The sequence below is a fragment of the Lipomyces tetrasporus genome, assembly GCF_029532465.1.
Source record: "Lipomyces tetrasporus strain NRRL Y-64009 chromosome Unknown POJ06scaffold_4, whole genome shotgun sequence".
NCBI classification, from domain to species: Eukaryota; Fungi; Ascomycota; class Lipomycetes; order Lipomycetales; family Lipomycetaceae; genus Lipomyces; species Lipomyces tetrasporus.
Window position 1 is genome coordinate 937,749 of NW_026611599.1, and position 26,292 is coordinate 964,040.

General features: G+C 52.1%; 9 protein-coding genes across 9 annotated transcripts; 3 read left to right on the forward strand and 6 right to left on the reverse strand.

Annotated features, from left to right (window-relative positions):
• Positions 1 to 6,093: 6,093 nt before the first annotated feature.
• POJ06DRAFT_250789 (transcription factor Vhr1-domain-containing protein) lies at positions 6,094 to 8,956 on the forward strand. Its single transcript, XM_056187328.1, has 2 exons — positions 6,094 to 6,983; positions 7,037 to 8,956. The coding sequence occupies exons 1-2, from the start codon at positions 6,542 to 6,544 to the stop codon at positions 8,560 to 8,562; spliced, it is 1,968 nt and encodes a 655-aa protein (XP_056044659.1). The 5' UTR covers positions 6,094 to 6,541; the 3' UTR covers positions 8,563 to 8,956.
• Positions 8,941 to 11,150, reverse strand: POJ06DRAFT_250791 (uncharacterized protein). The gene has a single exon (XM_056187329.1). The coding sequence runs from the start codon at positions 11,060 to 11,062 to the stop codon at positions 9,074 to 9,076; it is 1,989 nt and encodes a 662-aa protein (XP_056044660.1). The 5' UTR covers positions 11,063 to 11,150; the 3' UTR covers positions 8,941 to 9,073.
• Positions 11,151 to 11,316: 166 nt separating this feature from the next.
• Positions 11,317 to 12,797, reverse strand: POJ06DRAFT_250794 (Rix1 complex component). The gene is made up of 4 exons (XM_056187330.1): positions 12,599 to 12,797; positions 12,475 to 12,547; positions 12,313 to 12,417; positions 11,317 to 12,257 (listed from the first exon to the last, which is right to left on the reverse strand). Exons 1-4 carry the CDS (start codon positions 12,641 to 12,643, stop codon positions 11,440 to 11,442), a joined length of 1,041 nt encoding a protein of 346 aa, XP_056044661.1. The 5' UTR covers positions 12,644 to 12,797; the 3' UTR covers positions 11,317 to 11,439.
• POJ06DRAFT_91116 (uncharacterized protein) lies at positions 12,793 to 16,321 on the forward strand. Its single transcript, XM_056191748.1, has 5 exons — positions 12,793 to 13,359; positions 13,417 to 13,479; positions 13,531 to 13,678; positions 13,729 to 14,114; positions 14,167 to 16,321. Exons 1-5 carry the CDS (start codon positions 12,894 to 12,896, stop codon positions 16,164 to 16,166), a joined length of 3,063 nt encoding a protein of 1,020 aa, XP_056044662.1. The 5' UTR covers positions 12,793 to 12,893; the 3' UTR covers positions 16,167 to 16,321.
• Positions 16,322 to 16,476: 155 nt separating this feature from the next.
• On the reverse strand, positions 16,477 to 17,178 carry POJ06DRAFT_237360 (uncharacterized protein; the record flags this gene model as incomplete). Its single annotated transcript, XM_056185945.1, has 1 exon — positions 16,477 to 17,178. The coding sequence occupies one exon, from the start codon at positions 17,176 to 17,178 to the stop codon at positions 16,477 to 16,479; it is 702 nt and encodes a 233-aa protein (XP_056044663.1).
• Positions 17,179 to 17,427: 249 nt separating this feature from the next.
• Positions 17,428 to 20,711, reverse strand: POJ06DRAFT_91097 (fungal-specific transcription factor domain-containing protein). The gene has a single exon (XM_056191747.1). It carries the CDS (start codon positions 20,629 to 20,631, stop codon positions 17,560 to 17,562), a length of 3,072 nt encoding a protein of 1,023 aa, XP_056044664.1. The 5' UTR covers positions 20,632 to 20,711; the 3' UTR covers positions 17,428 to 17,559.
• Positions 20,712 to 21,644: 933 nt separating this feature from the next.
• On the reverse strand, positions 21,645 to 22,688 carry POJ06DRAFT_267382 (Thg1 C terminal domain-containing protein; the record flags this gene model as incomplete). Its single annotated transcript, XM_056189235.1, has 5 exons — positions 21,645 to 21,935; positions 21,990 to 22,078; positions 22,131 to 22,306; positions 22,363 to 22,629; positions 22,675 to 22,688. The coding sequence occupies 5 exons, from the start codon at positions 22,686 to 22,688 to the stop codon at positions 21,645 to 21,647; spliced, it is 837 nt and encodes a 278-aa protein (XP_056044665.1).
• Positions 22,689 to 22,712: 24 nt separating this feature from the next.
• On the forward strand, positions 22,713 to 25,284 carry POJ06DRAFT_91135 (S-adenosyl-L-methionine-dependent methyltransferase). The gene is made up of 4 exons (XM_056191749.1): positions 22,713 to 22,930; positions 23,004 to 23,053; positions 23,106 to 23,442; positions 23,498 to 25,284. Exons 1-4 carry the CDS (start codon positions 22,907 to 22,909, stop codon positions 25,190 to 25,192), a joined length of 2,106 nt encoding a protein of 701 aa, XP_056044666.1. The 5' UTR covers positions 22,713 to 22,906; the 3' UTR covers positions 25,193 to 25,284.
• Positions 25,285 to 25,306: 22 nt separating this feature from the next.
• Positions 25,307 to 26,259, reverse strand: POJ06DRAFT_250808 (uncharacterized protein). The gene is made up of 5 exons (XM_056187331.1): positions 26,107 to 26,259; positions 25,976 to 26,005; positions 25,891 to 25,909; positions 25,668 to 25,807; positions 25,307 to 25,605 (listed from the first exon to the last, which is right to left on the reverse strand). Exons 1-5 carry the CDS (start codon positions 26,107 to 26,109, stop codon positions 25,552 to 25,554), a joined length of 246 nt encoding a protein of 81 aa, XP_056044667.1. The 5' UTR covers positions 26,110 to 26,259; the 3' UTR covers positions 25,307 to 25,551.
• Between the last annotated feature and the right edge of the window lie 33 nt (positions 26,260 to 26,292).

The following is a 26,292-nucleotide window of genomic DNA, read 5'->3' on the forward strand; positions in this document are numbered from 1 at the left end:
AGATCATAAATGTTGTGCATATTATTGGTGCATTAGTGATACACTAAGCCTTATTAGGAAATTTCCGCCAGTGCCCCTACCCAACAATCCCATGATATTACAACCATCACTGATATTAAATATACCGTTCAACTGGGCTAAAAACGCCTTCTTGAGCTTATGAGTCAATAAGACCGTCGTATAATCGTTAAGATCGATTCGGCGATCCATACATATGAACCCGGCTCACCTTGCTCTGCAAATGAGCTGGTCTAATATAGGTAATGGATCGGTTTATATTCAGACATACAAGCTGTTATTATTGTGATGGTTTCTTCCACATTCCGGGTTAGGGTAATGTGGCTCAGAAGCGGCGCTGCGAATGCTGGACGACATAATAATTACTACGTTCCTAGCAAAGCTACTGCGTAAACCTGGTTGTTCCTTATGACTATCTATTCCCGACACAGCCGAAAAATTCAATACCTCCCTCGGTAATAATTTGCTTGATAACTTTATTATGTGTCTTATCATCGGATATTATCCATGGATATGACTAATCAAGGTTGCTTTACCACTATCCGTATCCGTATTTTTGACGGATATCCGCGGATATATCCGTTATCCGTTATCCGTGTATCCGTGCCGATCCCTAAATTCTATCCTATCTAGTTTTCCTGTATACGGTGCCGACGGCTGGCTTGCTTTTAATCTTGTCTAATTTCCGTTGTATCGAGCATACCCGGGTCGCCTCAAACCAACAGAAAGTAAGCATAAACTCGGAAATTGAGAGGATGCACGTGGCACGCGGAACCTGTGTACAGCGCTCACAACAAAGTCGTCAGACTCGTAATTTTGTCGACAGAATACGTCATCGCGAAAAGTTCAATTCTTGACATTCAGTCCATATCAACAAGAATGACAAGCAATTAGTCAGTAGTCACCACTGTCCAAATATTTGATATTGCGTTGCATGTTCTTGATTAACCTGCAGTTTATGGGAGAACGATGACCAGCATAGGAAGATTGGCGAACAGCACACTGCTAAATAGTGATTCTGACTTAAAACCACTGGAAGATTCCATCATACAAATTTCTGCTCGTCCTGTCCACAATGTATGAGCACGCAGAAGAAGGAGCTCCGCCCTGGGCCCAACCCAGAGCGATATGGATGAACATCGACAAGACCCGACACGCAAACCCGCCACGGTAGTTCATATAGGGCAACTGATGTACTTACAAGAGTATCGGTCAGCACTAGTTATGGCGACATAGTCGTCGCCAATTGCGATCACGTATCAATCGCGCTGCGGGTAAGATAATCCATCCAGTACCCCCTGAGCTTTGTTTGCTGGCCAGCTTAGAATAACATTAACTCTGTACCTCTTCCATATCTATCTTACAGCTAAAATCATAAGCAAAAATGAAGCAAACGTCTTCAAATCTGGCATCAGTTAGTTAGGTGCTATTTAAAGGTCAAGGGCCATATTGCGATCAGCGTGTGTCGATCTATGAATAACAAAGAAATATTCTGGGCTATCTCCACATTGAGGAAAATTTCAAGTTACGTTCAGAAAAAAATCTGGTGTTACGAACCTTAAAATCATGGATAAGTAAGGTAGTAGTGGGGCATGGTGTATGGTACCTTCGCAGCGTAATACACGCAGTTCCTGCCGTTTGAGTTATGGATCTAAAGACGGTCGTACCTGTGATTGGACCTGTAAAATTGCGAATACCAGCAAATTGCGAGAGACCAAAGTATTGTCTAAGGAATGCGCGACACAGAAGCAAATGATGCAATTTAATGTGGCTCCCTGCATTGGGAGCACATTTGTAGCAATAATAAGTCACGACGACTCAATCTCGACTCTTGTGATATACCACATAATGCATGTCAGTGAGTAAGTCGTATTTCCATTCGTGTACTGCACGATGCGATCACATACCGTTGACTCGGTAACAGGAGAGACGCATGGCTAGACGGCAACGTTAACCACTGAATTTTGCGGAACGAGTCTGAACTGCAGCGAATCAGATACCACAGGGCAAATTAATCAGAAAGTCAGGTGCCGCTCCTAGCCGCTCGACCAATTTCAGGTTCAGGGCAGTTCATGACCAAGAGGGACGGCCGGCCGATCTAATACTATATTTACGTACCTTATTCAGTAAACTGAGTTTGCTGAAGCCTTAAATATCGAGAGACAGACATGCAGTATGATAGGACCAACCAATATTGTAGATGAGAAAACGGAAGATTGACCGCGCATGATCAGACTCAAAGGCAACCGCATGGGTTGGTCTGTGCCTGTCGATATCAATAGTCGTTGCCAGTAACTGGCTTGATCTGGACGTCTTGTATCCACAATGTCTTCGCGAAATGAAGTATACTATATTAGCTCTTCTCGCCAGATGCGTAACTTGTGCTTTGTAATTACTGGAAGGAGGGCTTGGCCGGTCCTAAACTTAACGGCAAATGTCAGAGGCAGGTCAACCTAACCCTTATGACTTTGTCGCTTGTCGAGCATGAGACATAGTGTTCACAAGAGGACTTGCAAGATACTTTCGTGAATAGCATTTTGCACACATTCTCTCGTACCAGTAAGTCAACGTTTCATGTACGATGCAAGCACGCGCGAAGAGAGCCGCACCAGTTATTGCCCGGGCCAACCTTATGGAGTCCCGGCGGACGCTTGGTTCCCTTATTCGATTCGCCATATATTCGCTTTCGGGAATCGGAAAAACGGTGACTTGCAAACTTGCCCTTACGGAACGAGCGCCCGCCAACAGCAGCAACATGGAATGTGGCAAGTTCCGAGTTACATTAGAGACCACCTCGACAGTTAATCCCAGTCTTTGGGGATACTTTGTCAATTGTCATACTACTCCAAATTAGTTTGTTATCCCATACATAGTCTTATGCCCCAATCTAGGTCTGCAGATATATCTGTATATTTTCGCAACGCTAACTGGGGTTGGATATCGGCAATCCCTGTAAGGGCTTGGCACCGTTACACATCGGATCTTCCGCGACATCAAACTTTGACGATAAGAACCCCTTAGTTCACTACAATAATAACGTTCAGCTAATGGTCTGAAGCAGAACTTTATTTTGCGTCTTGGCGCACAGATTCAGAACTTCAAACTGGCTTATCGTAGGGCTTCGGGATCCCTAATTTCGTACCTAGCTATTGATGTTGTCAGCACGACGCAAAATCTACAAATTGTACGAATGAAAGATCGGAATGCAAAATAGGATTACCGCTGCAGAGGGTCTACGTTAAATGGATATGAGAATGTCTGTGTTCAGCGGAGGGTCGAAGCTTTTCTTTAGTGCTTCTTTAGTCTCAGACATCCATCTGCAGAAGTCCTGCGCGCTAGGAACTAGCCATTTCAGATGTAGTAGGCGAACATGCCTTATAACTTATTTCTGACAAACGAAATCAATTAAGTTATCTGAGCCGATGTAAGTTATCCCAGTTCCGACGAGTAGTAAGGTCCCGGACTCTAACGCATTGTGGCTTTGCGTATTACCCATAACTACATGCGAAGTTTCACACAGTCATTAATAGGATTTGCCTGAAAAACAGTGAGCCAGAATTCTTGCTATATAGTGTGTCATATATATAAGTGCATTTGAGATCTGCAATGAATAGGTCTTGGCTGTCACAACTCGCAACGCCAGAGCATTGCGCAGGGCCGATGACTTAGAATCGGTCCCATCCCTAGTCGCATTGCTTAACAGGCACGGCCCCATTCTCCTTCCCGCCCCATGCATGGCTCGACGCCAGAGAATGAATACCGCTGACAACCCCCTGCCGATTGGTCAATGATGGCTTATCTCCTTCGCGAGCACACGCCGCCACCTACTTCACCCCGTTATTCCCTGCATTCTCTTGCGGGCGAGCTCCTGGTGTTTATCGCGAGCGCGTACGTGATACTGATATTCGTAGGGGTCGGCTGAAGAGCCGAATAAGTCCTCCGCCAATTCATCTGCTCGGACCAGAAAAGTCAAGAAATCAAGAGCCACAAGCCTGGTTAACTACATATTCCTTTATCTGGTCGCCGATTTTTCATTGTCGTCCCTGGTTAGTCTTACAATCTGCGCGACCGCAACTCAAGTGTGACCCTGAGCGATGCCGAATGCCGTCCTCAGCGACCTCATGGTTTAAGTTGACTTACCCAACTATGGAACATGGGAAATGATAAATATCCGGCCCATATTCCGGTGCTGCTCCCACTACATTCGGTAGCTATTGCTTGATCCCAAATGCGTATTATTGGCTTGGCTGGTAGTACTGTAAACTGAGAGTATTCTTTCTCGACTCGATAAGCAACGATTACGAGTCACGGTACCAAACCCACAGGTGGTCAGCTGTCCGCGATAAGGGGTCGCTTATCGTGCCCCGTGAGTTGCCCGCGTCAGAGACGTCGCTTGGTCCTGTGCGCTTACGGCGGCTCAATTGTAACTGCTGGAACATTCCACGGTGCGTGGCAAAGACATTCGCATAGACACATGCCTGCCGAATCTTCGTGTAGGGGATCAAATGAGATCTACCCTGTTGTTTATGATGTTCTGATGGCTCATTTGGATGTGATGCTCAGCCAGAAAGTGGGAGACAAGATATGCATTCCTTCCCGCGTCCCTAAGAATGAGTATCACTGTCAGTCAGCAAAGGCGTTTATGCAATGGTTAGGTTGCGCTTGTTTGAATGTAGAGACGGTCTGTGTCCATTGGCATTATCGGTATTCTAACGAATGGTACCCGGGCCACGCGATCTGTGCTCTCGGCCAGAGCTGAGAGGGGGCGCAGCTCGCAGTGCTATCGCGGATGCAGTCCACATATGTCTCGGGCCAATTTGCTCAATAGCATATTAGAGCATTTGGAGGTGACAGGCAAGTCATGGCCCGACTCTCCGGACTCCCAAGTCCTCGGTGAGTCATGGGCTGCAACGAGATAGTGTCTGGCTGCATCTCGGCTCCGTAAACGCTAATCCGAGGCTGCAACTTCGGCTACTATCTTATCGCTATCACAACTGCGACAACAGATTAGACGCACCTCACATTGGTAGACGATTGAGGCGCGGATGAATTGTAGGTATCAACCTCGTAGAATTAGAACGATTGTAAGTACTCACCGAGTTGTAGATAAGTTTCTGGTTATCGGCCGCGTCCTTTATAGGCGACTGAATGGACACCGGGCCGTGGAGGAGTCGAACGGCTTATCAGCAGTGAGCGATTCAACGGGACTTTCCAGGACTTACCCTCCGTGATTGGCGTTTCCGTCGTATGTACGTCTGAACCTCGAGCACGACAGCCATCGTTGCCACAGGTAACCATGCAAACTCCTGTTTTAAGTAACTTCTGATTGCAAACTTATTGGCGATCGTGATCTTGACTGAGACAGCATGCTGATTGATTGTGCGATTTGCGTGCTTCATCGATATGCCCCTCAGCTTGGCTTACTTGGATTACTTGGCTAGGGTAAGGGTTTTGCAATTGATGTTATGCAACAAGGGCGCTCGTATATACACATACGCAAACCGGCGACAGCTGAGACGAATGTGCGAGCCAACTCAAGAATAACAGAAGCAACGCCCAATCGAAAAGTTATTGATGGTCTGTAGACTCCAGTCCTGCTCCGTTAAAGGGAGCGGAGATAGTTGCCACCAACGACAGTGAGTGAGCCAGCATGAGCAAATCCGTGCGAACTCTGTCTCAATATGACGTTATTGCGGATACCCAATCGGCGCCCAGCCATCCGAAGACATAGACTTTCGTACAAGCAGATGCGCATATGGTGTTTAAGTGGCAAACACGCATGACTTATTAGAGAGGAAGCAGTTGGCCGGGGGCGAATCTGCACTATTATGGCGCGATGGAAATGGAACTGCCGGTGACTCTACGAGTGCCCGTGCGCCCGGGCGTCCGGGTAGACACACTGCAATTTCAGACGAGATACGACATGTCTAGCCCAGACTTGGCTTCCGTAAGCTGCACGGTCACCAATGAACCTGAGTCTAACAGGCTCGCGATGTAACGGAATCTTATCAACTGCCGCGCAGATACCAGGAAGGTCCCGATGCCTTCTCGCACTGGCCACCGGGAGTCGCAGGTCAGTGAACAGCGTTCGCGCTCGGGGCACTAGGCTCGGCGGGTGTACTCTCCGTCTCTATCGTCAGCCTCTCGCCCCGATGTGATTCTGCCTAGTAACAGCTAACAACGGGGATTGTGGACTGTCCCTCGAGTACTCTGCTCGTCGTACGGATCTTCCGCCTGATATGACATGTACTTTTCGGTACCAGCGTTGTCTCCCGCAATAGCGGCGCGCAGACCGCTCGGCTTGGTGCATGCGCCTCCAGTACCTTCAAGCTCGCAATAAGGCGGCCCAACCTCGAAACCTTCCAGACGCAATACTGTGCTCTTTCCTATATCACGCTTCAGGTCGGCTCTTCGGGCGCTGTTCTTTACCTGTTGTCCCTGCTATCCACATTACCGTACTAGCTCAGCTACACCATCATCTGCACTCAAATATTGCGATACTAGTTTGTTTGGCCGCGGGCTCATGGCTAACACTTTTGTTATGCCTTCGTTCTCAGCCCTGAACTCGCCGTTATCACTCGATAACATTACGTCAACAGAAGCTGCCTTCCTCACGCCTTCCTCTCAGCCGTCCGTCAGCAACTCCGTCTCCATGCCAGTGGCTCTTTCTACTTCGTCAGTCAAGTCCTTGCCACAAATTGGAAAGCAGTCAGCATACGGAATATACGGCACCACATATCAACAAGACGAACAGCAGTCACGTTCTCCAAGCACACCTAGAACTCTCCGCATAGAATGTGGTGGGCGTGCAATCCAGTGGAACTTGGAAGACGAACACCTCAACTTCAGCAGACTTCAGAATTACATTCAAAGTGCGTTCTTCATTGAGGACGAGAGGCAATTCAGGATACAGTACAAGCCTGCCGTACTCGCTGGCAAGACTGAATACCAATATATACTTGATGGTGAGCGCCCTTATCGCAAGCAGTAACATGCTATTAGAAATTGACGATTGCAGACGCGTCACTTCGCCAGGCACTCAGCAACGTCGACATAATTGTCGAGGTTCAAGCACACAAACTAGATGAGGACGACAACAGTCCACACCTATCTTTCACGGAATTGCGGCGACCAAACACAGCGGACTCTCCTTTACCGGAATACTCTAGCGCGGCGGGAACCAGAGGCCGGTACGTGCATCTCCATCCACCAAACCAATCGCAGGGAGGATACTGTGCCCTTGCGACTTCATCTGTATCTCCGTCGACGCAACCAGCGACGCAGCCTCGTTTTCACGGTGTCTCGCCGCTGCTTCCCACGCCTCCGCCATCTTTGCCGTCCCTGTCCTCGTCAGCTGATGCCCTGCAACGGCGAAAATCCTCCATCTTCATTCCGCCACCATTAAAGCGTGCGCCTTCAATGCGCATTTCCGGCGTGACCCAAACTATCCGCCAGAAGCTGCATTTCACAGATGAGGGCCAGTGGAAGAAATTTTCCGCTCGACGACTAGAATTGATCGACTCCATGTCACTCTCCACCAAGAAGGCATCCGAGCAGGACGATGTTATCATCGCTGTGGCCGACACTCTTCGTGAGGAGTATGGATTCCCGCCCCAGACTCTTCCCGATTTTGACAAGCTCGTTCGCGCCGCTGTACAGTCGGTACGACGAAACCGGAAGCGACTGCCAAAATCCAAGGCTCGATCAAAGTCACTGTCAGTTGAACGGGATAACCCGAAAGATGAACAACAACAGCAACAGCAAGACCAACAGATACCGGTCAGAGGACAATGGCCATTGTCTCCTGGACTAATTAACGGTGTCGAAAGCATGTCGGTGGCCAGTGAGGTCTCGGCTGAGGCCACGAAGGCTAGTGCTTCGTCTTTCGGAATGGGCTACTTTAATTACCGGCCAGCTCTATCGTCTCGGCGGAGCGAGTCATCACTGCCTCCTCTAGTCCGTTCACCTACCGCATCGTCATCATCGTCGAGTACTTTCTCGTCGTACTTGTCGGCGGAGGATGAACAGGACTTCTACTCGACGGCAACTGTTGCTGTCTCTAACTCGCAAGACAACTTACCGCGCACTCTCCCAGCCAACGCCTCGTCATTACAGCAGCAATCGTCATTGACCCTGGAACTATTCTACGGTGATCGTGTTATCCCCTGTACCATCCAACCAATTGACCTAGCTGGAAACACACAATCAAGTCTCTCCTTTCTGCTCAATACCGTCCGCAAAACGCTGTCATTACCTGAGGATGCGCCTGTAGCGCTCTACTACTTCCGCAACAGAGGCGGTCTCCGAGTTCAGATCACATCAGAAGCCGACGCGAATCTTGCCATGCACGCAGCACAGCCTGGTGCTGGTATTACAGCTCAGGCATTGCGAGTGGAGGTGATCACCATGACGCAAGTGCAAGCACTGCACGAACAACAGCATCCCTCCCTCAGGCATACTTCGGTGCCTGTACAGCCAGTATCGTCGACATCTCCGGCGGACGCAACGAGGAGGATATCGATTGGAGCACTTGTGGGGGTCTAAAAGCTATTTACTGTTTTGTCATTATCTGTATTGGGACGGAGTTTGATTTTGTCTGGGACGGTTGTCTGATCGGTATACAATACGTCCTTGTACGTTTATTATGGTTGCCCACGGTCGGAGGGTGGTACAAATAGTCGGTATTGGGAACTTTTTGGCGATTGGTTGTAAATTGGAATTAGATGTTTTCTTCGATCTGAATTGGTTCTCTCTCTACATGCAGTTACAAACGACCGAGTATACCCATTGGGAACTTTCGCGCTATTCCTCTTTGGGAAAGTACTAATTACTAGCCTGTACCTAGGAGTTGTAGCATATCCTCAGAGGGCACGGAACGTGTGCTAGTACCAAAGAGGATCCAAGAAGGGATCCCAATATTATTCCTGTCAGAATAATTATTCGTCTACCTATTTACACATTGACTCCTCAAACACGTCACAGCGTCTTACGATTTTAGTAACGTCCTAGTAACATGTCTACCTTCCATGCAAGTTACACGATCGTCATCGCACATCTACCGTCTCCAGAACCATCCAGCCTTCTTCTCTTCCGGCTGCGCTGCAGTCGGAGTCTCTGGCTCACTGCTAGCATTAGCAGCTGCCGCAGCAGAAGCTGTTGCCTCCTTCTCTATACCGTCCTCGTACCCAATAAAATTGAACGCTGTGTCGAAAAAGACCGGCTTTGCAGGAACCGGGGTCAACCTGGCCATGCTCTCGAGATCAACCAATCGCTCCATATCCACGACCTTTGTCTTTCCAGTCTGCTGATCTATCCACATGGCTGCAGATGTCAATGTGTCGATAACGAATGGTTGTGAACCTTTGTTCCGCTGCGCTTCGAGAATAGCTTCTTCGGAAATCTTTGCCTGCTCAGAATAAGATTGCGACGTGGCAGCACCTGACGTCAGTAACTTTCTGGTGCCGGGAACGTCTACCGTGAATAAAATCTTGGTATTGTAATCGTCTTCAGTATCGTCAAGATCAAGATTTAACGCGATCTCGTCGACATCATTGATCTCGTCCACAGCTTTCTTCCAGTAAATGCTTGCGTCAACGGACGCCTGGGGGTATCCGGCCGCTGCGATACCTAGCCGCAAACTAGTGTAGTACTTTTGCAATGACGACAGTGCGTTTGAGAGTGCTTCGTCGGCCGCCACGCCTGGCAATTCGACGATCTGAGAAATAGATTGCAGAATCGAATCGTAGATACCCGTGATGGCTCTGACGTTGCCGGCGACGGACTTACTCACCGCCGACCTAGGAGTGGACTCTTTCTTCTGCTTCTTATTAAGCGTAGATCGCAGTTGCGAGGCGAGCACATTATCACGAGCGATTCTTCGGGAGATCAAATTGTAATTTGCGTACGTCGACACAATGTACAATTCCTGAATTCGCTCCTGTGCTCCGTCGATCGAGGAATTTGTCACCTCCGCAATCGCATCGTGCACAGCGTCAACAGCATCCTGCCATGCTAGTAATGCAGGGTCGAAACGTAGCGCCTTGTCCCTCGACGACAAGTTCTTCGCTGCATCGCCAGACGGAGACAGGACGTCGGAGAGTAATGTATCGTCTGCTGTACGCGCTGCCAAGATAGCTGCAGCGACCGACGCATCCCGGAGCTGCGCTGTATGCGACCGCCACCGAATTGTCGGCATAGTCGACAACGCCTCCACAGCTTCACTCTTCCCAGAGAGCAACTCCTTCGCCTTTGTCTCGTCTTTCGCGACGCTAGAGACTAGTTTGTCGACCGGCGAGGTCGGCAAATATTTTCGAGCAAGCGCGAGGACTGCGACAGATCGCGAAGATGAATCAACCTGAATCGCGCTAAACTTAAGTGCAGGCTCTACTGTACTGGAGAGCAAATCACGATATAAGTCGGCCATATCGTTGTCGTCATCCGACGCGTCTGTGGTTGAGAAGTTGAGCACAAGACCCGACAGACCTGTATATGCGACAGCAAAACTCGCAACCGCTTTCTCGTAGTTTCGGGATTCAAGATCACCGGTAGCCATAATCACAGACACGTACGTGACAACTTGCAATTTTTCGTAATCAGTGAAGGAAGTCACTGACATGTTATCGTCCAACAGAATGGACTGCAACGCAGCCGCATATTTCCGCGCCTTTTCTAGTCGAGATAGAATATGTCGTTTCCTTTCTGGCGCACCAGCAGCATTATTTTCCATTGTCGCCTTAGACTCCATGGCATGTGCCCAGGCACGCTCAGCAGCAAGGAGTAAGATGCCAGCGAATCTTTTGTCGGTATTTAATTCCGGCGCAGAGGGAACATGTGTCTTATACTTGCTCGTTAGCGTGTCCGCCGGAACAGCGGATGTTGATTTTCTGGCTTTAGCTGGAACACGCCGACGGACTTTTAGTGTCTTTCGTAGACGATGAAGACGAGATGACAAGTGGCGTGCGTAACGACGATAGTCAGTCGCCGACTGCAGCAGAGCGGCCGTGCGCTCGCGCAATAACTGGTCGAGGAGGACAGGATGTGCCATCGGTCTCGACAGTTGAGCAGGGAAAGGAATTGAGGATGGTCTAGTGCTGCGAGACGAGAGCTCGTGGTCAATTGAATGCTAGGTTAACTGTGGCTGCTATTTTTTTCCTGCGGTTCATAGTCCAGTTGACATCGCTGAATGTGGTTGCTAGTGTCACCCGGGCTGAGGCGTGATCTTCGCGCGCTTCACAATTTAACACAGTGAATAACAATAAATAACATAACTAAACATACAGTATTAGTTATTCCAAATTACGCTACAAATCTAATAATTGCCATACGTTGTTATACCACGGCATCTATGTATTTTAGGAACTTTACCCATATCCAACCAAAATGCTATATACAAGCACTCCATTTGATTAAACAAAGTGGATTTCACTGCAACTTCTCCGTTTCAAGCTTAACTTTGTCCAAGAAATCAATTAAATATTTGCACGTCCTTCCAATCTCACCACCTTGTCGGCGTCCTGAGTCCAACCCGGATAGTATACCAGACAGCATGGGCTTCAATAATTGGTATCTGGCACTGGTATCCTCAGTCGACCAAACGGTGGATAATAAACCACTTTTATCCTCGACAAAAAGACCAAGCCGAGCATACGGTGCTGTCGTATTGCGAGGAATCAGGTGTTTACCGGTGTCGGCATGGTACACCGGTACCTGCCTCTGCGCTTGCGTCTCTCGAGTCAAGTTATCGGAGAGGCCCAGTCGGAGAAACAAAGAAAGCGCCTCAAGATGTCCAGCTGCGTTAGCAATTCCGTCTATACTTGTCGCGTTGCCGACTTTATTCCATTTGATACCGTCAGTATGGGCCGATGGGGCAGTAGAACTGCTTGACGTCGGAGATGTTGCCAGATCCCATCCTAGCAGTGATCCAAAGCAATGCAAAAACTTGGCCCAGCTGCGGGTGACTAGTTGCATCGGGATATCAGATTCCTCCGCCTTCAACAATAACAGCAAGACTTTGGACGAGTCTGCGCGAACGTCAGGTGCTAGGTGAGTCATTCCTGCGTGTATGTATAATGAAATTAAATGGACATGTGGTGCGAGCGATGTAGTTGGGATGGCACGCACGAGTGAGAGGACGGCAGCGCGGACTGTTGATGTGGGATCGAGTATGAGAGGCGAAATCGATGTGAACAGAGATGAGTCTACATCCTCCGGCAGATGTGACTGCAAATATGTCAACGCCTCTGGTTTCGTTAGTAAGATGTCGTTGCCAATCTCCGAAGACATCCGTCATAATACCTCGACGTGCAGTGTGCGAGTGATGTCTCGCTAGCGATAAGTAGTGATTAAAAGTTTCTCGAGGAGTATGTGCCTTTGTAATCGATTGTTCTGGGAGACCAATAGCTACGCAATATGTTAGACAGGCGATATGCGTCCAGTTTCGGGCCGTACAAGCATTACCTTTAGCTTTAAACCCAAGTTCTGTGTGTGATGTTGGTTTGGGCTTCGTTTTTCCCACCTTCAATTTTGGTTTCTGTTGGCCAAGCGTTAGATCTGCGCCGGTTGCCCACGACAACATACATACAACGAAGTCTTTTTTCTTCTCTTTCTTCCTTCTCTGAGAGCCCATTTCGAGAGTCCAGTCTTATGTGTCGAGATCAATCGATAGGTTCGTAGTTTGAGCTCTTCAAGTTCAAGCTTTGAATGTAAGGCGATGACCGTGAGCCGCAACGGTGTGAAGATTATTGTTTGAGGCATCAGGATCAATTTAATTGTCACTCCCGCTCACCTGAGCTCACCGTGACTACACAAGCATTGTGGAAACATCGTTCACCAGGACGATTTTTTCAACGGGAGTATAAAGGTTGACTTCTGGCGAAATGCTAGAAGCTGGATCATCATCCAGAGACGCGACGAGTACTATTCTTAACCACAACGTTCGTCCTTCAACCGATCCACGAGCCCAGCCAAAATTTCAACCAGGGCCAATCCCACCGTCGACGGAGTTTACGATCTCGACTGCGTCCGGAGTACCGGCTGCTTTTTATTTAGGTGGTCAGCCACGACCGTCGCCTGTGAAACCTAAGGTTCAGACTACATATGATTTCCATGCGAACGAAAGCGATGATGAGGAATTGGAAGCCCTGATTACTGGCGTTGACGACGACAGTGATAATGAAGCGCCAAATAGGTCAAATGCCGCTCCGGACGCCGTTCCAGCATCGGGATTGAGAAACTCTATCGTTGACGACGACGAAGAGGACAGTCCTTCAATTTCAGTGGAGAAGTTAAAGAAAACGATACCGGAGCCAGTCGCTCGCGACTGGTCGATAGCGGATCTCTACGGTATGACAAGTTTGGATTTTGTGTCAGAATAGAAAAGCCAGGACTAACTTGAAGAAGCCTGTATCAAAAAAAATGGGATCGAGCTGAATCCGTCTTACCAGCGGGAAGTTGTTTGGAACAGTAAGCTGTATGTTCACTCCATGGCGACCGGATATGCTGACATTATGATAGAACAGAGGATGCAAAATCTGATTTCATCGCTCATGACGCGTTATTATGTGCCACCAATCATTTTTAACGCGAAGAAAATGTCAGACGAAAGTGACAAGTGGTTTCGGGTGGCGATAGACGGCAAGCAACGACTATCCTCAATAATGCGGTATGCATTAATCGCAAGTAGTAGATGCCGTGAGTCTGATGATAGTTCAGGTTTTTGGACGGTGAAATTCCGTTCGTCGACAGTAGAGGAGTTAAATGGTACATTTCCGGCAAGAAACCTAGGCTTCCAAAGCAAGTCAAGGAATATTTTCTAAGCATCAAACTGTTATGCGTCGAGTACGCAGACCTGACCAGCGACCAAGAGGAGGAAATGTTCTCAAGGGTGCAACTAGGCGTGCCACTTACCGCGGCTGAGAAGTTACAAGCGATGTCGACACCGGCGCACACAGTCGCGCGGGAACTCTTGAAACGATATCCGAACGTTGAGGCCCTGATTGATATGAAACGACAGAGAGGACTACAAGTCTTGATTATTGTCTTAGCTCAGATGAAGAAATTCCAGGAGTCAAATTCCGCCGGGACCCTGGTATCGGGAAGTATGTGCCAGCGGTACTTGTTAGATACTCTATCAATACTGACATATTCGAGTAGCCCACATTATTAAATTCTGCAGGGATTCCAGCAACGAAGAAGCAGTGCTTTCACCACGATTTCGGACGCATATTGTCAAAGTATTCGATCGATTAAACGAGCTGGTGGTTCAGTATCCAGACACATTTACGCACGCATGGGGTGGCAAAATTGACAAATCTCGTCGATTCGCGCCTGTTGAGTTTCTCGGTGTGTGCATACTGCTCGGACGAAACCTATCTCATCCAAGCGCGCAATTGATCCGCGAAATCGTACAAATGCGCATCTTCCTACGTTCGGAATTTAACGGAAACTTGCGTATGCACTCGAGGGTTTGGAATAAGTTATCTACGTACATTCTCAGCCTAAATGATGCCCCGGATGCGATGTTAGCGGCGTCGGCAGCAACGCCCGCCGAGGTAGCTTCAGCTATCGCAGAGACCGACACTATCGTCGTTGCATCTCCAGTTTCATCACGTCCGTCGTCACGCGCGAGCAGTCCGGCACTGTCCTCGCAGAAGCCAGAACAACGCCAAAATGGAAATCCTACTAGTGTAAGCGTCCTATTACGGCAAGCTCAGCGAAACCGCTCTCCAGATCGGACACAAGCGCCTCAAACTCCACAGCTCGAGCATAGATCAGAGTGTCGCCCCGCTAGAGACGCCGCTGCGCCTGAGGAATTACAAGTTAAATCGCCTCTCAAGCGGCCGTACGACGCTTTTCCCTGTGCGAAGCGCGGAAACGAAGTGGCCACACAGAGTATAACCCACTATGAAGAGCCAGCCGCCGATAATATTGCGAAAGACGCTAATGGATCAAATCCTTCCGGAAAGACGCGCCTACCACCAATTCTACTGGAGCCACCACTAATAAATCATCTCGAACAAGACCGTTCAGGAGGACGGCCGTCAGCTCCGGAACCCGAGAACGACGAAAAGATCCCCCCTACTGGTGCACTTCATGCGTCAAGTTCAACAGAGGGCTCACAACGACACCGGCAATCCATGCATCCGGAGCCATTCCAAAGAGGTTCGTCCCCTAGTCGCGTGTCGCCCAGACGCCCGGATTCCGTGCCGCCGCCTGATCTTGTTGCAGTCGACATCTACCAACTGTCGACGAGCCTCTCCCGCTTGAACCAGCAGTCCCCTGTCAACGCGTCGTCGGGCACACTTAGTTCTCCAAGCGCAGCACCTCTTCGCCCTGGCCGCGTGGTCAAAAAACGCAAGTTATCAAACGAAACATATACCGGCTCGCCCGTGACAACCCTGTCATCGGTGCCTCTACCCAAGAAAAAAGCCTCGACTTTTGCGTCTCCGACATTACCGCGCGCGACTCTACCCAGGGACACCGCTACACCGTCACCGGTCGTACCGGCGGCCAAGTTGCCGCCGGACTCTCACGCCAAGCCCGCGAAGCCGAGCGTATTTTTGCCACCCATTAAACGCCAGGCAACGACATTTCAGCGGCAAATACCTCGCGCGGCAGCGGTCGAGAAAGCGAAATCTGTCGTTGTCGGCGACGTTGAACCTATTCCTGACAAAGGTATGGTAAAGTCTGTGGAAAGTGCGCCGCCTTCCGTCGCGGAGAGGATTATCATGAAGTTGATTGCAGATAAGGCGCATGAGCCGATGGCTAAGCCTGCGGCGGCCAAACCGGCGAGTGGGCAGCGACCTGGTCCGGAGAAGTCAACGCCGAAGCTGGTACCGGAAAAAGATACGACCAAGCCTGTGAGTGGCAAGAAGTTGCTCGACGCGCGGCACATAATACTGTCGGACAAAGCTCCACCGGGCAAGAAGAAACCGGGAAAGCAGCCGGCTGTTGGGCTGACACCACGCCCAGACAGTCTCACCCGGCCAACGACCTCGACGAGCACAGTGACATCTAGTCAGAATGCGGTGTCGTCAGGCACCGTGATGGCTACGTCGTCTGGTTCAGAGTCTACGACGTCGACGGACAAGCTAAAGAAGAAGCCGCGGCTGACGGACCTACCGATGCACTGTCCGTTTGCGAATTTCTGAATGCGCATATGACATAGGTCTTGAACGTACGATATGATAAGATATGGCTAGGATACAAAGCATACTATAGGGTAGATTGTCCTTTTTCGATATGGCGTCTTGGGGTTGTGTATTAATGTCTATGGATTAATGGGAGTTCGTAGGTCGGCATAGCCTATTTTGCCGTCAAATACAAAGCCCTTTTCCAACATATCGCGCAGACCGGCATGGGCGAGCGCGATGGATGCCGCAGCATAACTTGACCGTAACGTCCAGACAAGCAGTTAACACGTCGTTGCAAGTTCCAACCTTGAAACTGGCCCCTAGTCAGTCAGGTACCATCCCCATCCACGCGGGGTACCACTGCTGTGTCGTAGAAACGCTTCGTACGCCTCGGCGGCGTTCGCAGCTTGAGCGCGTCCGGACACGTCCCGACAAAATGCCCCATCTTGCCGCACCCAGCACACGGCCCGGCCTTGACGCAGTCCGCGCGCAAGTGATCTGTCGCATGACAATACACGCAATAGCTCGTGACGGCGCCCTTGCGCGGCGGTCCGACCTTGACGAAGTACGGGCACCTGAGCTGCTGCTGGTGGCTTGTTTCGTCGCTGTCGTCATCAGTCCAGGGCCGCCGGATGACCGGCAGCCAGACCCGTAACCGACTCGGCGGGATTGTCCGGCTATCGTGCAGCCGGACTTCGATCTCGAACGTGTCTGTGGCAGCCGCCGCCGACGATGCTGGAAGTGGCCGGACGGGCGTGATCGCGGCAAGATGCCCGTACGGCGCCAGCCCGTCCACTAGAACCTCCCGTGCCTCGACAATTGGCATATGGGGAAATTGTTTGACTGTAAACGTGAGTGTCCAAGGAAGCGGGCATTGCACGCGAGCTCGGTGCTGGCGGCGATGTTGTGCGGGGCGGCGGGCACCTGGTGACGGGTGTGAGCTGTAGGCGGTAGGCGCGAATGATGCCAGGGCGAGCAACGCGGACAGGCTCACGTCTCTTGTTGATGTCGGAGTTGGCGGCGGTGGCATATTGTCAAGAGCGAACAGGTTTGATTGCTGTCGTTGCGAGCTATTGCGAAAATTCGAGTAACTACTACTGCCAGTCTGGGTGCGCCAATTTGCGGGGCAGCCAGACCCTAATCCCATGTCCCCTCAAACGCCACACCGTAAAAGTTCGGACCAACGATAAACGCAGACCTTAGATAATGCAACAGCACTACATTAAGTCTTAGTCATACAACAAAATCCAACATACCCAAATCTTAATATATGACATATATACAAAATCCTTACATTCCCAGACCATTACAAACATACGCCAGATGTCCCTATACACAAATATTAACAATTATATAGACTATAACCCCCGCCACCCCCCACCCAAAACAAGGCATGATTGTATGATACATGTTATATAATATTCGCAATACTAATTCTCGCCCGCTTAACTTCCCTGCTCGTTTTTTCCGCCTCTAGCTCGTCGCGTTCGCGATCGCGCTCACGCGGCTTGTCGGGCCGAGATATTTTCATGCCTTTGATGGGCTTCTCGTCGTCTTCGTCGTCGTCGTCGTCGTCGTCCGTAGATGTAGTTGTGATTTCTGATTTCTCTTTGCCCTTGATCGAGACCGGGTGTCCATTTGAATACTCTTCGCGCCCGCAGACGACAGCGCGCATGATCGACGGCACAAGCATTTCGTCCAGCACGCGCTCGAGATTGAGCAATTCGGTCACCAGTCCGATTCGCCGCGCGCGCCCGATGAACTCGTCCCGCGGCCGCATCAACGCGCGGTACGAGTCGAGATGCTCCATTATCTCATCCAATTGGACCCACTTGTTCCACGGCTCCGGTGTCCGGTCGGTCTTCGTGCTCGCGGCGTCGACGTGGGCGTCGTCGGCCGTGACGCCGGCCATGACATCAAACGTGAACGAGTGCGGCGTCGTGCCGCCGTGTCCGTTCTCGCCGGCCGGCGGTGGCCGTTTTGAAGCGGCAGCGCTAACGCTGGGGTGGGCGCGCGCATCCGCGGGCGATATGAACGGCGTCGTGGTCGTCGTCCGGGACGAGCCGCAGTCGTCGGACGGTTGCTCCCATATCCACGCGTCCGAGCTGGCTTGCAGGTCGCCAGACACGAGCGCCATCATGTCTTCGTCGGTTTCGATGACATACTCGGCCCCGTCGCCGTGGGCTGCGTCGATTTGCGCCAGCTTGTCGCGCAGTTTGACAAGGAGGCCCTCCAAGTAGCGGCCGCATGCAACGTTAACTTCGCGATGGTCGTGGGCGGCAGCAGACACCTTGACGCAGACCCGGGCATGCCGGAACAGCCCTCTTGCGATTAAAAACAAGGCTGTGCGCCATATATTCATGAGCTGAAATGCCGTCAGGCTCTGTGTGATTCTGTCGGCCCAGAAATGCTCGGGCTTGCGCATTGCTTTGGACAGCATCGGCCGCGGACCAGGCGGCCGGATCATTGTGCGCTGCAGGAACGCGACTGTCTCGAGGCCGATGATGGCGCACCTGTCGAGCGCGTACGTGCGCAGATCTGGCGGCGCGTATGGAGACACGTTGTGCCGGTGCAAAATCAGGCGCAAGTTCTGCATGACGGTCACGGGCACGAGCGACATTGCCTCGAGATGTTCGTCCGAGGCCGCGCCGATCGACGGCGACAGGAACGGGAACGCGTTCCAAAACTGGTTGAAGTACTCGTCGAACGTGGACAGTGTCGTTCGGGCAATCACGGGACTCTTGAGCGTCTGACGAAGCGGGCCGAGTATGCGCAGGATGTGGATGGTCGGGATGAAGTAGCACCCGACCGAGGATTGCGGGTTCGAGAGCGACAGCACCGTCGACGGCGGCGCGTGCTGGTCGTCTGGTCCGGTCGGCAGTGGGGTGGCAAGCACGATGCCGGCGTCGGTGATGCAGTAACAGTCGACCGGGGTTGGGAACGACGCGTCGCAGTCATCGTCGGAGATCAGGTACGGGCGGCCGAGTTCGGCGGCCAAGATCCTGTCCCAAACGTACAACGCCCACCAGATCCGTCGCCGGAGCTCGATTTCGATGACGGACATGCCGGCCGTGATCGACCCCGGCCTAAGTTCTCTGTGGAGTCCCAAATCCTGGGCTATTCTAACCGCAGCAGCAAGCCACGTCCACGCCGCCGACGTGCAGTTAAGTTCGACCAAAAAGACTGCGACAAGCAGGGCCGCCGTCGTGTGGTCGATTGTGAAGGCGTCGTTGAACAGGTCAGTGAAGATGCGCGACGCGATGATGTACTCTCTTCCTGTCGCTGTCGCTTCCCTGGCTCGGTCGCCGTGCAGTGCTCTCGCCCGGACACCACAGGCAAGGATGGCGAAGAACGTGGATGCCCATGGTGGAGAGACTCTGGACAGATCGCCGCCGCCGGCGTACAGGTGCTCGAACTGGGCAAGGAATGTCTGCCAGTGAACGACAGGCATCCAGGAGTGGATGCTGTCGTAGTATGCGCCCACCAGCTGGATCGCGTCTTCTTTCGGCGGCAATTTAATCTTGTTCGATCCAATCGACTCGTTCGCATTGTGAGACTCAATTGCCGGCTCCCGATACGGCGCTGGCGGCTTGTACACGCCCCTATTGTACTTTTGGAGATGGTCTCTGACGGCGGAAAAATCATGATTCGGCCGTGCCATTGGCGGCCGGGGCGCTGGTGCTGGCGGAGGGAGCATGTCGAGCAGCGGCGGCGATCCGTTGACTTGACTTGCCGGCAGCCGTGCGCTGGACGGGGAGACGTGGCGCTGGACCGGCGACTGAGGCGGCGGCGAGGCCGACGAGACCGACCCAGGCGAGCCAGGGTCTGCGATGGCTGCGGCCGCGGCGGCAGCGTCGGCAGCATCGGCGGCAGACGCTCCGTCTAGGGTCGCGGAGAGCGCCGCGATGTGAGCTCGTGCATGCGCGAGCTGGCGCTCGAGGTCCTGGACCTGCTTCAATGAGGACATGCGTCGCGAGTTGTCTTTTGTGAATTGGCACTTGAGCTTGCGTGACGTGCACTCTGAGCACGCGGCCGAGTCGGTCGCATCGCACTTGACTTTGCGCTCGCGACAGGCATCACATGACGGATCTTTTCGACGTTGGCGGAATGGTCTGCGCGCGATGTTTGGCGGCAGGGCCTGCGGGTGGGGATGGCCGTGGTGGTGCGGATGATGGGGCAATGGCGGCGGCGGTGGTTGCGGAGGCGCGTACTGCGGGCCCGGAACAGGCTGCGCAGGTGCTGTCGGCGGATGGTGGTAGTGCGATTGCGGCGGCGGTGGCGGCGGCGGTGGTGGAGGTGGTGGAGGATACGAATAGTCGTAGCCAGCGTGTTGAGCGATAGATGGCAGCTGGTGACCAGCTTGCTGAGGCTGTGGCGGAGCCGGCTGAGCCATGAACGGCGGCAGGACGTGGTGAGGATAGTAGCTGGCCTGGAGCGGTGGCGGCCGGGGAGGCATCGCGTGCGGGAGGCGGTTGTCTGCCATTTGCGAAGTTGTGGTGTAGAGAGGAAGAGTAGCAAAGTAGGCGATATTGTGTATGGAAGTTCTTTTTTGCTGTCGTCCAGTGGAGACGACTGACTACTGGCGTTGCACCGCCTCGCCTTTTGTCGCGGCCGGCTGCCGGCTGCCAAAACTCTCTGCGCACAATTTCCAAGGTGCTCGTACTCTGCACGTGCAAGCCGCTGTCGGATCACGAACCTTAATCGACAGGCCAACCGGCTGACGCCCACGCCAGACTCGATCGGGACTAGCGTGCCGTCCACCAGTCATGTGATCAGAGGCCAGGACGACGATTCCGAGGCCGGCAAGCTGGACTGGACAATCTCTCGGTCACTGTCGTGCTCGGAATCGCCAGCGCAGGCAAGCCGGACCAGGACCGAGCAAAGAGTGATGGATGGACCGGATTTGCGGCACAGGCCGAAGTTGCCGGTAGCCGAGGTCTTAAGCCACGCGGCTCCGGAACCGAGACCACCAAATCTATAATAGCTGGCTGCCTGCGACCAAGCATAAGTGGGCAACGACGCGGGTTCTTACGCATTGGTGTCGCTCTCTGCCCAATAAACAAACCTTTCAGTTTCTTATGCTATCGAATTATCCGCCAGAAACCAAACCCAATCGGGAATAAGGTTGTGCAAGCAGCCGAGCCGTGCCGGCCGCTGTGGCGGTGCAGGCGCGCAAGCCGCACAATTAAATAAAATTGTCCGAGAGCCAGGCCGAATGCAAAAAAAAAAAAAAGACAATGGAACAATGGAGTACGACACCCTTGTGCTGACGTGGCTTGCATGTGAGCCCAGCCGCGCGTGCATTGATCGTCATTGCCGCACGTTGATTGGTGGCCGCGCCAACAGCCGTGCCGGCCCACTAATAGCGTTCGACTTGGACTTCCCAATTCGGATGGCGCGAAACAGCAGATTCCTTATATTTACATAACTTACCTAAGTTATCTATATACAGTAATACAGAAGCTGCCTAGCTCACATCATTATAACCATCCGTAGTCAACTAATCCACCTCGCTGAATTCTTCCAAAACTCGTCCCCGATTATATCAACATGCATCTCGACGATCTCCGCCTTCCGCCTCGCCTTCTCCTCCCGCTCAACCTGCCGTTTGCTCTTCTCGTGCTGGTCCGGCACATCTCTGCTGTCTGTCGACTCCGGCGATGATGGGTCGGCACTACAGACATCTCGAACAAGCATCGTGCCTTTCCGAAACATTGCCTCCTCGTTATTGTAATTTATGCCGAACCGACTGAACAGCAGTTCATTCTTGTCTCCTGAGTTTGTGCCCTGCCATACGTTTGTGAGTCGGGTCTATCACCTCCAACTGTCGTTCGCACTCACCATCAACGCTTGCTCCGCGTCGTGCTCGGACAGCCCGCCGCCGAGTACTAACGTCCAAAATGCCGTATTATACAGATTATTTATATGGCCTGCCAGTCAGCGTCCGCACTCGTAGAATGCACGAATACAAATCCGACATACAATCTGCCTGCCTCCAACTAAAATAATCCCGCACTTCTCGCAGCGACGGATATAGCACCGCCCGCGCGTCGAACGAAGGTAACATACTGCCATCCAGACGCGTATCCGGGAAATATTGCGGCCACAGGAACTGATAATGTGCCGTGAACGTCGACGCGAACGTAGAAACCAGTTTACTTTTTTGCCAGTCAACATCAACAACGATAACAAATCCGACGCAAATCCAACTCACGCCTCTCTGCGATCAAACAGCCGGCACTCCCGTCTCAGCACAAACGAATACTCATCGCTCTGTCCATATGCCCCTGCAACGTCCGGAATCTGCCCCATGACCTGCTTCGCGGTCGCGTTCATAAGACACAGCGCCCGCTTGTCGTTCGGTTTGCGGAAATTATACCGGGCCGAGAACCGGTGGAATCCCCGGCCGTCGAGCCGGATGACGACATATGTGTTTGGCAGCAGGATCCCGTCCTGTTCGTACGTCCGCACATATTCGAACCTGCACTGGTTAGTCCGTCGCATACACTGCCAGTAAGCCACATACCGTGATTTGGCCATTCCGATTCTTGCATCGATCAGTCGTTCGTTCTTTGGCGAGTAAATTTCGAACCCCCAAGATCGGTCCTCCACCTAAACCAACGTTGCTCCCTGCGCCGCACAAAACTTCATCGGACCCTTATGTCCCAAAAATTTGAGATTTTTTTTTTTAGCAACCCAAACCAAGTGCAAAACATCGACTTTACACTTTATAGACCTATTTAATTCCGAGAAATAGGATGGGTCGTCGAGGACGTAATGATGTGAGCGCGAATTTTGGCATTTACCGCAGGTCTCACATTGACACAATTTTTACTAACCGCAATCCCCATGCAGCACCCGCGATCGCGCGATCAGCCCGGCGGCTGGGTCGAAATCCAGAAACAGTATGTCTTCCACGATCTAAATCAGGCTCTCATAGACTTACGATACCCCAAGAAACGCCGCGTTTGAGGAATACTACAGAGCGCTGAACATCGTGCCGGAATCAGAATGGCTGGCATTCTTCGCGACCTGCAAACAGACCCTGCCCGTCACCTTCCGCATAACCGGCACAAGCCACCATGACGCCCTGCAGATCCGGGACACGCTCGTCAGCGAGTATGTTCCGTTCTTGAAAAATATCACGTGGGAAGGCGAAGAAGTAGAGCCGCCGACCAAATTGCCGTGGTATCCCGACGGCCTGGCGTGGCAGATCAGAGTCGGCAAGACCGTGATAAGGAAGAGCAAGCCGTTTGCCCGGTTCCAGCGGTTCCTTGTGGTTGAAACTGACGTCGTATGTCATTTCTCCGTCCCGCTTGATCTTTAAACATACTAACGGGCAAAAAAAGGGCAACATATCCCGCCAAGAGGCAGTCTCGATGATCCCGCCGCTCCTGCTCGACGTCCAGCCCCACCACGCCGTCATCGATCTCTGCGCAGCACCCGGCTCCAAAACCGCCCAGCTCATCGAAGCAGTCCACGCTGTCCCGGACCCGACCGGCATCGTCGTCGCGAACGACTCGGACCACAAACGGAGCCACATGCTCATCCACCAAGTCAAACGGCTCAACTCGCCAAACCTCGTCGTCACCAACCACGACGCCCAGCTGTTCCCCCGGATCAGAATCGGCGACGAGTCCTACTTGCGGTACGACCGTGTCCTGTGCGACGTCCCGTGCTCGGGCGACGGCACGATGCGGAAAAACATCAACGTCTGGCGCGACTGGGCCATCCACAACGGCCTCTCGCTTCACCAGACCCAGATCAATATTCTCAACCGCGGCCTGCACCTGCTCAAACCGGGCGGCAAGTTGGTCTACTCGACCTGCTCGCTCAACCCTATCGAGAACGAAGCCGTCGTTTCCCAGGCGGTGAGAATGTGGCGCGGCAAGGTCCGGGTCGTGGATTGCACAGAACTATTACCGGGCCTGGTCCGCCGCAAGGGCATGACGAGTTGGAAAGTCATGGGAAAGGATAAGCTGTGGAAGGACGGACCCGAGGACGGGATCCCGGCCAGCTGCTTTGTCCAGGGCGACGAGATCGAGCTTGGTGTCGAGCACTGCATGAGAGTGTACCCGCACGACCAGGACACGGGCGGATTCTTCATCACGTTGTTTGAGAAAATCGCCGAAGCCAGCGATGCGGCCACCTCGGCGCCGCTTAAACGCAAGCCCAGGCCGGACGACGTTCTCGAGCAGGACGGATCCGCAAAGCGCCCAAAGGCGACCGACGACGCAACCGAATCCGAACCGACCCAGCCACCAGACGCAGACCGACGACCGGTCGCGGTAAAGAAAAAAGAACGACTCCCGCGTGATGCAAACGAGGAACCGTTCAAGTTCCTCGCAAGCGATCATACCACAATAGAGAATTGCTGGTCGTTCTACTCGATCTCCGACGACTTCCCGCGCACGTCTCTCCTCGTGCGCAACGCGACCGGAGAACCCGTCCGTACGATATACTACGTCCATCCCCAGCTATTCCCTGTCATCTCGCTCAACGACACAAAAGTCAAATTCATCCACGCCGGCATCAAGCTCTTTGCCTACCAAAAGACGCTCGAGGGCACCTGCCCGTGGCGGGTGCAATCCGAAGGCATGGCGGTTTTGTACAGACATATCGCGCGCAACGAAGGCGATGCAGTGCGTGTTGTCCGGTGCGGGCTCGACACGCTCGAAACACTGTGTCATGTCACGTTTCCCAAGTTTAACGAGTTAAAGGACAAGGAGTTTTTGAACCAACTCCTGGCTCTGACCGAAGGCTGTGTGTTTTTGGAGGTCGTCGACGCCGCCGAGGACAACAAGCCGCTCGTGTTCCCGATGTGGCGGGGCCGAGGGTCCGTCAACCTGATGCTGCCGAAGCAGGACACGGCGGAGTTGCTCTTGCGAGTGTTCAGGGTCGAGAATGTCCGGGACGAGGGCAACAAGAAGGAGAACGGGACACCGGCCGAGAGTACCGATGCGCCGGCCGAGACTGAGCCCGAGACTCCTGCGACTACAGACCAGACTGAGACCGAGGTGGCAGAGCCCGACGAGACTGCGTAAGACGATTGGTTAGATCTGAAAATGTTTTGTTTGGTAGGGTTGGATATACTGTCATATAATGGGCAAAAAAGGGTCATTTTACTCGAACCGTACCGGGACTGGATGGCCACGACAGGCCATCCTGCTAAACAAGAGATCATGCCCTTTACATTCCCGAGACCAATGAGTCTAAACAACCAAAAACATGTACCTAACATCACCACTATGTACTGTCCACAATCACAACCCGTCCAAGCGCATGCACATTAACTGTCGTATGTCCATTACTCTTGCATATTGTACAAAACCCATCGCGCAGCAACTGCCTCGTGAATATCTCTGTTGCAAACGATATGTCGCGAATTCCTTGAGTTTTTTTTTTACTCCTTGCTCAATCGCCCTTGCCTGGCAGCCTCGTTGAATTTTAACGACAGCTACATCCGACGTCAGCCCGCCGATCCTTAAAACAACATAAGATAACAAAGATTCGACATACGAGATCTCGGCTTTCAAGCGACAACTTTGGCTCCATCATCTGCGGTCCGAAGAAAAGTAAAAATATGCCGCCCCCAACTAGGCTCGCCGTGACGCCAATCGTGTTGCGTTGCCAGTTCTTGGGGTTAGGCCACCAGCCACCTGTTTGAAGTCTGTCAGCCCATTCTGTGCATTGCTATATCTCGGTCCCTGCCAGGAGTAGGTATTTGAAAAGGCGTTTGTACCTGTTGTGGCCCAGACATGCTGTGTGCGGTTAGTTTATGATTCCATTAAAAACGTTCAACTAGTGCAGCGGCGACAAACACATACCTTAGGGAACGGATATCTCTTGCCAGCGGACTATTATTCAATAAATTAGCACCGTGCATCTGTACGCAATCGCCATAATCTAAGTTCGCGCAGCAATCGATCTGCCCGCCATAGGCTCACAAACTACTGACCATATCTCAATTCAATAAATTTGATCCACAAGTAGCTTAAACGACTATATCCAGACCAAATAAAACTCCGCCCAAAAATTTGAATTATCCCACGTTAGCACTGCAAATATCCGGCTTTGTGGGGGAAATATATGCGTTCGCGGATAACTCGCACAGCACAACCAACACCGTAAAGGGCCGAAAATG

Bases quoted from the DNA above. Each gene is read 5' to 3' on its own strand.
- POJ06DRAFT_250794 (XM_056187330.1), bottom strand. From the start codon at position 12,643: ATGGGCTCTCAGAGAAGGAAGAAAGAGAAGAAAAAAGACTTCGTT. The intron at 12,548-12,598 runs GTATGTATGTTG...CTTGGCCAACAG, and splicing joins AGAAGAAAAAAGACTTCGTT to AAACCAAAATTGAAGGTGGG. The intron at 12,418-12,474 runs GTAATGCTTGTA...CATATTGCGTAG, and splicing joins ACTTGGGTTTAAAGCTAAAG to CTATTGGTCTCCCAGAACAA.
- POJ06DRAFT_250789 (XM_056187328.1), top strand. From the start codon at position 6,542: ATGGCTAACACTTTTGTTATGCCTTCGTTCTCAGCCCTGAACTCGCCG. The intron at 6,984-7,036 runs GTGAGCGCCCTT...TGACGATTGCAG, and splicing joins ATACCAATATATACTTGATG to ACGCGTCACTTCGCCAGGCA.
- POJ06DRAFT_91116 (XM_056191748.1), top strand. From the start codon at position 12,894: ATGCTAGAAGCTGGATCATCATCCAGAGACGCGACGAGTACTATTCTT. The intron at 13,480-13,530 runs GTAAGCTGTATG...ACATTATGATAG, and splicing joins GCGGGAAGTTGTTTGGAACA to AACAGAGGATGCAAAATCTG. The intron at 14,115-14,166 runs GTATGTGCCAGC...GACATATTCGAG, and splicing joins CGGGACCCTGGTATCGGGAA to TAGCCCACATTATTAAATTC.
- POJ06DRAFT_91097 (XM_056191747.1), bottom strand. From the start codon at position 20,631: ATGGCAGACAACCGCCTCCCGCACGCGATGCCTCCCCGGCCGCCACCG.
- POJ06DRAFT_250808 (XM_056187331.1), bottom strand. The intron at 25,606-25,667 runs GTATGTCGAATC...CGTCGGATGTAG, and splicing joins CGCTTGAAAGCCGAGATCTC to CTGTCGTTAAAATTCAACGA.
- POJ06DRAFT_91135 (XM_056191749.1), top strand. From the start codon at position 22,907: ATGGGTCGTCGAGGACGTAATGAT. The intron at 22,931-23,003 runs GTGAGCGCGAAT...ATCCCCATGCAG, and splicing joins GTCGTCGAGGACGTAATGAT to CACCCGCGATCGCGCGATCA. The intron at 23,443-23,497 runs GTATGTCATTTC...GGGCAAAAAAAG, and splicing joins TTGTGGTTGAAACTGACGTC to GGCAACATATCCCGCCAAGA.
- POJ06DRAFT_250791 (XM_056187329.1), bottom strand. From the start codon at position 11,062: ATGGCACATCCTGTCCTCCTCGACCAGTTATTGCGCGAGCGCACGGCC.